The 12,401-nt window shown below is 40.8% G+C and overlaps 1 protein-coding gene across 1 annotated transcript; it reads right to left on the bottom strand.

The window, feature by feature from the left end:
• Positions 1 to 28: 28 nt before the first annotated feature.
• sgcg (sarcoglycan, gamma) lies at positions 29 to 11,971 on the bottom strand. The gene is made up of 8 exons (XM_023401318.2): positions 11,791 to 11,971; positions 7,394 to 7,595; positions 6,686 to 6,790; positions 5,143 to 5,230; positions 4,161 to 4,280; positions 3,014 to 3,086; positions 2,428 to 2,551; positions 29 to 1,508 (listed from the first exon to the last, which is right to left on the bottom strand). The coding sequence occupies exons 2-8, from the start codon at positions 7,586 to 7,588 to the stop codon at positions 1,341 to 1,343; spliced, it is 873 nt and encodes a 290-aa protein (XP_023257086.1). The 5' UTR covers positions 7,589 to 7,595; positions 11,791 to 11,971; the 3' UTR covers positions 29 to 1,340.
• Positions 11,972 to 12,401: the final 430 nt, after the last annotated feature.

Raw genomic sequence — 12,401 nt, 5'->3', positions numbered from 1 at the left:
GAATGAATGAATATGAATAAGACACATCTTAGAAGAATAGCACAAAGTTTATTCAACATACAAAATTAATAAATACACACTTTATCAAAATATGCCAGAACAGAGGTTAAAACTGCACGTTAACTATTTCTGAATACAACACCACGTGATGTTAATTATGCTAAAAACAATCTTGCGGAAATGTAACATAAATTGATGCTAAACTCAGTGTAACTATCTTTACAAAATATTGCCCTTTTTGACATCGTGAACCTTAGTTTTACAATAGAGGCAACTATTAAGTGCCTGTCAAGTAAATTGTTTAAAAAGAAACTAAAATCTATGCATATTTGACACAAAAGGCAAAACCAAAACTCAGTTACTCCACGCAGAATAAACTACCCATAACGACAGTGCCTTTATTATTCCTTTTTTTTTTTTTGCTTGTTGTTTTATTAGTCATAGACCCTGGCTATAGATGAGGTTATTGAACAAACACAGACAAGCTTCCTTGCAAGAAAAAGCCCTCTGTCTTGTTGCTAATGCATAATTACATGCTTATGATGGGGTTAAAAATAACAGGCAAAACATACGTAAAAAAAACAAAAACATAATTACATCAACAACACTTTATGGTACTATAAGGACTTGGTATTTTAATCTCAACAGTATGAAGCAATTGAAACAAAATAAGAAAAGAAGTCTGTTGCCTAGAGTTGTAATTGAATTTGAATTAGAAATAAATGAGATAAAGGTAATCTCTTAAGTGACTATGACAATGACAAAATATACACCAGCATTTCTTTAATTTTTTCCAATTAAATAAAACATGCTAAACACCAAAACAGAAATACAACATACCGAGGGCTTGGAGCCAGAAGGGCAAATGTAAAACTTTTTTTTTTCAATAACATTCTTCTGCCATTTGAGACATTTTTTAATTTTTTATTCCAAGCTCTTGATATGTGTCAATTTCATTTATTGCACCGCAAGATAATATTGCATAGGATGTAAGCTGTTACCAGCTCCTCATTGCCCAGCCATGATACTGTGTGTGTAAAAGAGATCTCCGCAAAGCTCTGATGTAGATAAATTTGGTTCTGAGTGACAATTTGTTTCAGCTGAATAGTTAGGAGAAGGTCATAAATGCAACTAAAAGGATGCACTTCATGTCATCTCCAACATGTACGCCAGCAGGCATTTGTATTTTTACAGGCCTTGATATGCCAGTGGGATCATCGTAGATCCTCTGTGGTATAAACATAAAAAAAACTCAGGCCGAATATTAACAGTTGTGCTTGTTGCCTCCCAGAAGATGCATCTACCAAGAGATGGAAAATCATTAACCTTATCAGAGTCCACTAGCACTCTTGATTCTCGCTACAAGTGGAGATGACCTCAGCCTTGGATAGGAAAAGCTTGCCACTGGGACAGACACAGACCTCGTAGAGATTCTGAGCACTTCCAGAAACCCCTCCTTTGCTCAGGGGCAGGCTCGGCATGCTCACCGTCTCAGCATCCAGCACCAGCTGCACAGTAGACAGCATAGAGAGCAGGTACAATTAAAGGGGAACACAACAGTTGCATTAAATCAACAAGGAAATGTCACTCTGCTTCATTCTCTCCACTTCATCCAAGTGAATGCACACAGGGAGCTACAGAGGGAGGTCCAATGAATGCCTAACAAGTGCATTGGTCCATGAGGAAGATATAATAAATAGAATGTGATACAGAGTTCACGTTCCTGTGGCACAAAAACCACTGAAAACTGCCTCTATTATTATCTAGGACAAGTTCAGTGCAGATAAACACAGTTTTCTTCCCTTTAGCAAGAAAGGAGAGATGAGGGTGTGGTACACCCTGCAACTACATCATAAAAAGGTCAAATAAGTGCCCGTGACAGCACAGACTGTAGTTCAGTCTGTGTGTTGCATCACAAGCATTACTCTGCTCTGATTCATCCAGAATCAATCACTAAAACTCACTCTAAACAGTAACACTGCAACTGCACACCACTACTCCACAACAGACCTACAGAGCCTTAGCAAATGCTTTATAAGTTCAAAGAGCAATGAACCCATTACTTCTGATTTATAGTTTTATAAAGAACTCCTTATGTTCACAAATAAATATTATAGTACAATGTAATTTCTCACTGTCAGTACCTTACCTTTACAATCACAAGCAATAGTTACATGTTGCCTTTTACAACAAGATAAAATAGAATTGTATACGTATGGAAGGACTGGTCTGATGAGCTCTCTATGGGTGATCTATAAAGTATTTTGGTCAAAGTCATCCAAAAAACTTAAACACAGAGCTAAAAAATTTGAAGTGTGAAGCAGCATGTTGCTGAACAGCATATTGTATATTCTGTTAAGTGAAAGAAAAAACGGGCCTGAAGATGATGTGTAGTCGACTTCAGAAAGTGGAAAATTATCTTCTTACCAGTCCCACAGTAGACTGCAGAATAACATCCATGTTAGAAGCAGCTTCAATGTTACCAGCTAGGGCTTTGATATGAACTCCTTTCGGCGCGTCCATACTGAGAGAGCGAGTAGGAGACTCCAACCTAAAGAAAAACATCTCAGCTTAATAAATACAGCTTCCATTCATATTATCTGCCTTTCTTTTTATTAAATGCTACTTCTTTAAATCTCAACATATTTTCTGAATCCAAAAATCAGATCCTTTTTAGTTTAATATTCATTTCATTGCACTACAGGGTCAAGGGTGTCATAAAACCTTACAGTTTTGTGTTTCTTCAGTGGATATCATGCAAATTTTTGTTGTTTACTGCAGTGACTTGGCTCAGTCAAAAGAGTGTTCTGAATATCTCCCTTTACATTTACACATGACTTGTAGGGGTGAAAAAATATTAAATTTGAAAAAATATTTAAAAAAATAAAAATAAAAATGGTTAGAAACAGGAAGAATTAAAAGGAGATTTTTAAGCAGGCCATGAGTTGGAAAAGGTTGGGAACCACTGTGTTAACCAATAACATGACCCATGCAAGATGGCTGAAATGCTCACCTCAGGTCTTTCAAAGGTTCAGACCTCAGCTGTGGCACCTCCACTGAATGCTGGAACAGCGCTCCCTCAGGACCTGACGGAGAAAGAGAGGCACACATTCACATACTACAGCTGAGGTTGAGTTGATTCTGTTGCAGTCAGAGGACCTGATGCACACACTTCTGATGATCTTGCTACCATGTGATTATGGTACAGGGTTTCTGTGATTTCAAAATCATCTCTTATCATCTATCTAGCAATCAAAGTATATGGCTGAAATAAGGGCTAAAAATGATGTACAACTATTTAAAACAAGAATCTTCAGCATTTGAGCACAACATTTAATTTTATATATCTCAGCAGATCTTACATACTGTAGCATACTAGAATGGTTACAGAAAAATATGAATAGTCAATGCTAGAGAAGAGGGAGCGAGAGACGGAGACACAAGAGAGAACATTAGATCCAAAACCCCCAACATACTGTACAGAATGTGAATCCAACTGTGGTGGATGAAACCACTCCCCTCACAGTGGGTACAGAAGCTTTGTTTCAAGGATTTTAGAAAACATCTCCCCCTCAGCTGCTGCCTGCTGCTCTCTGCAGATCAAAATGACCCCAGGCATAATGAAGCTATCAGCTGACACCGCCTTCAACATTAATCAGCCATCACAGTGTGTAGTCGGTGACCCGCAGCACCATCAACACACACACACTGGACACTGAGACACTGGGAATACAGGACAGGAAAGATGATGGGAGGATAGTTCAGCCTGATATTTTAATACTTCACCTTTTGATTTGTTGGCTCAAAAAATTGTCTCAAAAAATATCTGATTAGAGTCTTCAATTGATGTGACAGATCTGTCCTACATGGCATTAATGTATGCTCAGGTTAAGATAACTGTGCTCCTTGACCTTTCATTTATACATAGGTGTACCTTATAGATATCCACTCAGCTGTATGACAGGAATGATTGTGAAAATGACTGTCTGTCTTTGCCCTTGGTTGTTGGATTGCTGCACAGATAGCTGCCATCAAACCAAATAGCTCCTGTTGAGTTCACATCTGTTGTCAATATTATCTTTTTCCAAATCTGAAAAACATTTTCGCCAAGAGGTGTGCAATATTTCCAAGGAAACAGCAGGTGGAAGCTGTTGTTATACCTGTGACTCGTAGTTTGTCTGGTCCAATCACAGCCTGGTTGCCATCTGCAGTGAACAGCATGTTGTCATTGTGGGAGTTAATGAGCAGATTTCGAGTGTGTCCCTGAACCTCTTTTGGACCTGCAACAACAACAACAACAACAAGAATACCTGAAGGTGTTTGGCAATAATGATTGAAAAAAATCTATCATCAAAATTTGTACTCTCTCTTCCTGTTACACGTGTCAATGCTGCAGTGTTTAGAGAATATAATCAGACACATCCATGCTTTCCTGTCTCCTCGCTCACAGCAGTATGGTGGCAACAAAGGTGAGTAAACAACCACCTACTGAAAAGAAATGAACAGATGAAAAATGGAAAAGCAACACATCTGAGGCTACTTCACTTTATCCTTCACTACATCAATGTTCACATCCCTGTGAGAAGCAAATTTAAAGCAGGTAGATCAGTCAGTGGGACATTTAAACCACTTCAGCACCTACAACTGTGAACTGACATGTAATCTTTCCTAACAAGTATTTCAGTTTCATTCACAGAGGGCCGATGGGATGCAGGCTGTGCTTTTTATGGCTTAATGATCAAGGACACATAACGGGCCTGTGGAACACGGCAATTAGTTGGGTCATTTGTTGGCCTTTTAATTATGACAAAATACCCCAACGCAGCCGTTGGTGAGCCGTAAAAGACGCACAAATATGATCCTCCACAGGCCTTGGGCCCTCTGTGTAATACAGAACGATCCAGAAGCAGTGGTAGAGAGAGGAATGTTGCATTTAATGGATTTTAAATGGAAATGTAAGAGATTATAAATGGAAAGATGGCCTCTTGTCACTGTTAATGTTGGATGAGAAATTGCTGCAGGACAAGTGCATGAAAGACTTTACTATTGCCCTCATACATCAGTGGGATACTTTGTAATGCATGAGTGCTATATGTGTCTGTGTGTGTCTGTGTGTACATGTGTGCTCTTTCAGACTCTCACCCACTGATATCCTCCCCGTGACATCACCACTTTCATTGCGAGCATTAAGGAAAACATTTTCCTGTGAGTGCACTAGGAGTGAAGAATCCTGCAAAAAAAAAAGATAGAAAGCAAGATTGCCATGTTACCATGCTGTGCAGATACCACATAATATGCTATCATAACGTATGTGAAGGCACACAGTGTCAGTTAGTTGGACTGCTGGTCTGGCCCCAGCCTGAAATATCTTATTAAATACTGGATGTGGTGCCATGAAAACAGACATTCATGGATCCCAGATGATGAATTCTAAACACTAATTTCTGACTTTTCCTCTAACACCACCATGAGGTTCACATTTGTAGTTTTGAGTGAATTATCTTGACCATTATTGAATGAATGTCCATGAAATCAGACAGACAGTAATGTTACCCCTAAAATGAACTGTTATTACTTTGGTGATCCCTTGGTTTTTAATGAAATTGAAATTATGGGATTAATTATGGTCAATAAATGTATAAGTATAATCTGATAATAAAGATAAAGTTTGGGAGAAAAATTACTTTGGCTGGTGTTGTCCTCCACCGACACAATACTGGCTTTGTCCTTTAGTTCACTAAGACATTTCCTTCAGTGGACCATTTTTTATAGACCAAGATATTAACATTCACTAATCATTCGATTATCATTCAGCAACTGCAGACTTTTCACAACCTGGCAAACCAAAAGTTGTTTTTATTCACTGGTCTTTGAAGCATTAGTAGATGACTTCTTTTGCAGTAATAAAGCAATTAGTTACATTTTATGCACCCTTTATAAATGGGGCTTTGCTGGAAAGTGGTATTATTTTTAAAATGCGTGAACGAGGCAGCCTTAGCAATGAGTCACTTCTGTAACTTCTTAGCTGTTAGAAAGCCCTGTTTATAGAAAATGATGTAAGAAACTAACTTTTCATCTCAAAGGCAAGGCAGTAGCTCACAAACTTCTAAATCTCATTAGAAATCCATAGACTACACTGGAGAAAGTGTCCGTCCATAATGAGGAATACATTGGATTTTTAATGAGGCCCATAAAGTAAGAAAGAATGCTAAAAAATTGCTGCTATGAGCAAGAAAAGCCATAACATGTAAACAACTGCAGCAAAGTGTTCCCATCTGCTGCTAGCAGGCAGGCCATAAACTACTTTCCACCACAAATATCCCTGAGGTTAATGGGGAGCTCTCTGTGTGGGACTGCCAAATCAAGTTTGTTGTGATACATCTCCCAAAAAAGTACAGTCAGAAATATGCAGTTGAGCTGGATAAAAACTACTTCAGTGTCAGCAAGGAATTAGATTGAGGTGATAATAGGACTTACAATCTAGTCTTAAATTTGGCAAACAATGAGATGAAATAATGGGCAGGCTGTGAGGCCACTTAACCGAGCAAACAGCCGTCAATTACTTTGTAAGAAGACAGAAGAGAGAGAGGAACAGGAGGTAGAGGGGAGAGAAAAAAAGGGAGAGCAGAGTGAGGAAGAATGTGGGAAGAGGAGCAAGATAAGTGTGTGTTCCTGATTATCGTACTTCTCTGGAGTGGATCTCCTGAGCGTAGACAGGGCGCAGAAACTCCGACTCGCCCTCCTCCAGCTTGACCCCATCTGAGTGCACTTGCAGGAGTCCCATCCCTTCCTGCAACAAAAATGAAGAGACAAAGTGATGTATTGAGTCTAAATACAGACAGCTAGGAGATGAGGAATTTTGATTTCATCATTCAATCACTTCATAGGTTTCCAAGTGTGAAACACATGTAGCAATGTTCCCTGTGGCACGTAGGGCCATCTTAGAATAAACCAGCCAGTTGCTTTGGTGTGTGTGTGTGTGTGTGTGTGTGTGTGTGTGTGTGTGTGTGTGTGTGTGTGTGTGTGTGGGTTTGTTGCAGCTCTTGTTCTGTTTCTGCATAAATCCACGGCTGCCATCTGGACTTGAGTCAGAAAGCTGACAAGACCCCATGAAATAACAAACACATAAGCTATCCTGTTTAGTCAGCCGCCTATCAGTTAATGATGGATAATACTACTGCCTCTGCTGCTAATAATAAGCAGGTAACACTGGATCATTGTGATGGATACACTATCAAAACCTAAACAAAAATATCAAGCGGTGATAGTGATCATTGGAAAGAGTACAATACAGGAGATAAAAAGAAAAACACTGAAGGAAGAAAGGAAGCAAACAAAGCAGTGAAAATCCTCCCAGCTGAAAATACAAACTGCCATGGTGAGTCATGCATACCGTGTTGAACCACATCACCCTGAGGATCCAGATGGTGAGAGCGAAGTTGACCACCAAGATGATGATGAGCAGCAGGACAAACAGGTAGAGGCAGCGCTTCCTCCAGCCATAGATGCCGATCTTGTAGACGTGGTCGGGCACCGGCCTGGGCGCGCTGCTGCCCTGGGTGGTGGTGACATACTGCTCCCGCACCATCTGCTGGCTGGGCACAGCACACGGAGCCAGGTGCAGGGGTAATATTAACAGATGTTGAAAAAGTAAAAAAAAAAAAAAAAACACATACACAGACTTTACTCTTCTGTGCTGCTCAGTGAGACTGGATGTGGTATGTTACACAGTCAGTGGGAGTTTGTAAGGGATCAGAGAAAACAGGCCATGGAAAGTAATATTATTTATATGTAATATAGGTCAACCGCCTACACAGAGAGAAATCTTTTGACAAACACTGTGTGCTACATGTTTTCTAGTGACCTGGGGAATTTAAGTCCAATATTAACCCTCCTTTAAGCTCTCTTTTGGTCTCCACCAATTCCTGAGTGAAATATGTGTCTCTTTATCCGCTTAATGTGTCACTATGTTCACCAGCTAGTTCCTAACTTTTGTCCTTCAGCTGTTTAGCGCTGGTAGGGTCCAGTGGGTTTTTGCTGAAAGCAGCTGCAAAAAACGAACGCTACCAGAGCAGTGGAGTGAACCAACACACAACAATAAAGTTACAAAACAAATATTAGTGGAAAGTCACATGTCACAAGTCACTCAGCTGAGGAAAATTTCTTTGTTACAAGTGACCTCTATCACATACTAGAAGTCATGTGATCCATTGTTGATGTAAAAAATATTGACTATAGCAGCTTTAAGTGTTTCTTTAAAGCCTGCAGTGACAAGTACTTCTTTGTATTATTGTGGTTTTATTTCCTGCACACACATGTTGCCAGTACAAGAGGGGAGCATTTTTTTCTTCTCATTTAGCCAACTTAGATATGTATGTGTGATAGTTATCTTTTTCTTTCATTCTTTTCCTTTCTGAGTTTTTATAGATGAATCATTTCATAAATGTGGAGACTTCTACATTATTGCTGAAGGTTTGGAGGAGGAATTCAAACATCAGAGTTATATCAATATCTTGTTTTAACACAATTTCGTAATGTATAAGGTGGAAAGCAACAGATCTTTCCCATGTGTTCAGTCTGAGGGGTCTCTCCGCTCTCCGAAGTTGGGTGGGTTTCTCTGACAAAGAGCTTTCACACATCCTGCAGAATCCAACTTCACAATGTTTAGTTCCATTTTCCAGCCTTTAAGCTTAATTGTATACAAACAAACCTAACTGCAACCTCTATGCAGCGCCTTGTTCACACAGTGTACATACAAGCATGTTATTCATGAGCCCAGATCTGGAGAACAGAGCCAGTGGATATCTGGCCCGCTGCACCGATGGAAAACTTGACTGAATTTCCAGCAGTCTTTCAAAAAAGGCAAAAGGAAAATGCCACTTATTACAGAGCAAGAGCGGTACTTGCTGGCCACACAACAGCAGGCTATCGATGACAAAAACCAAGGAGGTGAATGTCAGCATATTTCCAACTGCAGCCAGTATCATAAGTTATGACACAACAATAGTTTTCTGTATTCAGTTCACGCGAGCGCAGACTGAGCTCGCTCGCATGTTCAGATCCCCAGCCAGTCAGCACATTTGGGCCATCTGACACAGTGACAACAGGGAACCTCAGGGACAGATTTCACAACGACACAAGAAGTGTGTGTTCTTGCACATTGGAGCCAAGGACCGCACAGACTCACAGGGCTGCAGAGAGAGGAGCGGCGTCACTTTCTATTGATCTATTAATCTGCATTAATAACCAGACGCAGGCTGCAGGGAAAGCTGTGTCACTGGGGAACAAGGCTTGAAGAAAATGCTGCTGGGTGTAGATCATTTTGAGTCAATAAAACACCTCAAAACAGGCAAAGATAGTTGCTTTCTCTTCATCACAAACTGCTCCAAATCTTTACTGCTGGCACACCTCAACTTTATAGGAAAAGTTATCTGAAAGATGTATCCAAGTTGTCTCAGTTGTGTTTTCTGAACTCGATGGGACCCGGACTCCGGTCGCCAGGCTGATTTACATACAGGACAGATGTTGCATCTTACTGCCACACTAAAGGCGTTTTCCATCATATAACAGAGCATCTTCTCAAAGCAAGAAGTAATTCTTCCTTGACATTAACAGATGTTGAGCCAGGCACATCATCCCGCTGTGACTCTCGTGGTGATGATGATACAAGCAAAAGAAGAAGACTGACAGACACACAGTGACAAACTGTATGAACAAAATTGCGTTTCTGTGAATAATGAAGGTAAACAATGTTCCACCCTCTAAGCATGGGATGATGGATAAAAGAAAATGCACTCGCTGCCTGGGTCTCTGAGGTCCTGCTGAAGATGTTTCACAGAGACGGCGATAAAGGCCTGTAGTCTCCATGGCTCGTTTCTTGCTGTTTGCAGTAAACACAGGGAGGAGGCTGTGGACATAAAAGGCTGAGAGTATTTCTATGACCGAATGCGCCTCTCCACAGGACCTGTCACATGGCCTGCAAGCCCAGCTGTGATGAATAGCCCTTATTTCAAAAACCAAACGAATGAATGCTGCTTGAAAGAGGAGAAAAACATAGTGTGCCACAGGGGAGTGGAAAGCGAAAGTTGATAAGGAGTAAGTTATGTGAAATGTTTTTTTTCCCCATATCTCACCTCATTTATATTTATTAATCGGACTTGTAACAATGAGTCATGATGGCAAATTGAATCTCAGCATTGCAGCAGTGCAAGAGCAACTTTTAGTTAGGGTACATACTTCAAGATGTCATAACTTTGCTAGTTTCATTAACATGGATTGAGTTTGGTGTTTTTTCAAGGGAGTTCTCCATTGAGAGTGTCTATTAAATTGACATGGTTCCAGTATCCCCACACAATACCTATTACCAGCTACAGATCATTTACGTGTTAACATGTTGACGAGCCTTAACTATCCACTTTGGGCAAATGAACGGTGAGGATGAAAGAGCTCTGGATTTGTTCATTATGATGTTAATGAATTTGATCTAACCCAGTCTAATTACTTTAAATGAAAGCATTAAGAGGCCCCTTTACTTTAGCAGCAGCTAGACGAGGAAGCAGCTTTGAGGCTGGATCTTTAAAGGCGTCTTCCAGCTCCAGTTTCAGTGTTACCACCAGCCCTTCAGCCACAAACTGATCCTTCCATAGCAACTCAAATAAACACTCCCCGAACAGCCTCACTGCTCAAGCGCCAGGAATGCTCAATTTATGGAACATTATGATCGGAAATAGAGTCTGACCATAGAGCGTTAAGAGAAAATAGTTTTTATCAGGTTCATGCCTTGATTTTCTTTTCAAGCTTCCCAGTGATAGAAACTTTTATAGACATTTTAAATGAGATTTTAATTCTAAAACTTTACCAAAACTGATCCTACACCACAAAGGACAACTAAATGCAATTTTCAAAGGTATTGCAGACCTCTAACAAAGTCCTCTGCTCTCTAAGATGAAGAGTACTTGGTTCAGCACTGTTAGCAAGGCTATTCATCTGAGGGCATCATCTCAATTAACCTTAAACAAGTGATGCTCCCAGCCAGGCTCTGTCTCTGACCTCTGGATGAGAGTGAGGGCCCGGCCAGACAAGGCTAACTGCTCGCCCCTAAAATCCACAGGGTCTGGCTGTGATTGAGAATCCAGGCTTCCCTTTTGAGCAGAGCCTTGACCTGACCGAACGCCAGAAGTTTGAGTGAGTTAGCGAAAGCTCAAATCGTTTAGCTGGTTGTTAGCAAAGGAGCTTGGTGAGTGGAGAAGAGGGGCGATTGAAAGCTGAGCACAGAGCTTCTGAAGTTTCTGTCTGTCTGTCCAGTAAGTGGCCGACAACATGTCTCCACTCTGCTGTGATGCCTTAACTTCTAAAAATAGGACACAGCATTGTGAACTAAATTTAAAAAAGCTCGACAGGACACACACAGACACACACTGCATAGGTATAACTAATGAACAACAAGAAAGACACTGAGGTATTGCTCATAACACATGTAAAACATTAGGGAGGTGCTCTTTTGCAAAGTTATTTTTGTGTTTCAATATTGCTGGCCATGTATGGTAAAACTGCCGACAGCTGGCAACTAAAAACATTTTTTCCAAATCCCCAAACTACCTCTGTAAGGACTACAAAGTGTTCAAAGCACAACATGAGACACGTGAGTCACAAAGAGGGGAAAGAACTGAAAAAAATGGACAGTAGGTCAAAGGTTGCCATTATAAAACACTTTAACTTTATCTTAAGAGGAGGTTATCAAAGAAAGAAGAACACACTGATTTTTGGTGTTGTAAAAGCCAGAGTACTCACTGTTGTGTGTTGTGGCAGAGCAGTCCTCTTTCCTACGCTACGGTAAGCAGAGCTCGAGCTGGTACGAGGGGCTTGAGAAGCAGCAGCGCTTGAGCTCCTCACACGTCTGTCAGCCACTCAACAGCTGTGTGCCATAAATTCAGCTCTGGAAGTGCCCCGGTGAAATCACCACAAGACGGCGCTCCCACTCCCCTGCATTCTCTCTCTCTTTCACTCCATCTGCCTTTTAGCCTTCCTGCAGACATTTGAATATCATCAGAGTGTGTGTGTGAGAGAGAGACAGAAACAGAGAGAGGGGAGGAGGAGGAGAATTAACCATCAGTGGAGAGGTTCAATCTCTATCTCTCTCTCTCTCTCACACACACACACACACACACACACACACACAAACAAAGATAGAGACCATCCATAATGAACAGAGGCAGTTGTTTGTCATACATACCAGTGAGTCACTTTCACTGCCCAACCCAAGGCTCGATGCAGTCCAGGCTAATTTGAGACTTCAGTCATGGCTCTCAACATGAAGTTAAGCTGGTCTTTCAGATAGCTACGCTGGGTGACAGGCGGCAGGAAGGGTGGAACTTGTCGGGGGCAGTTAGTAAGTCGGAGGA

Source organism: Seriola lalandi, unplaced genomic scaffold (assembly GCF_002814215.2).
Source record: "Seriola lalandi dorsalis isolate HSWRI2012SDOR001 ecotype SW California unplaced genomic scaffold, Sedor1 jcf7180002053582, whole genome shotgun sequence".
NCBI lineage: Eukaryota > Metazoa > Chordata > Actinopteri > Carangiformes > Carangidae > Seriola > Seriola lalandi.
Note: the sequence above shows the minus strand (reverse complement) of the source record. Positions and strands in the feature narration are given on the sequence as shown.

Bases quoted from the DNA above. Each gene is read 5' to 3' on its own strand.
- sgcg (XM_023401318.2), bottom strand. From the start codon at position 7,588: ATGGTGCGGGAGCAGTATGTCACCACCACCCAGGGCAGCAGCGCGCCC. The intron at 2,552-3,013 runs GTGAGCATTTCA...GTTTTTCTTTAG, and splicing joins GAACCTTTGAAAGACCTGAG to GTTGGAGTCTCCTACTCGCT. The intron at 1,509-2,427 runs GTAAGAAGATAA...TCTACTGTGCAG, and splicing joins TGCAGTCTACTGTGGGACTG to CTGGTGCTGGATGCTGAGAC.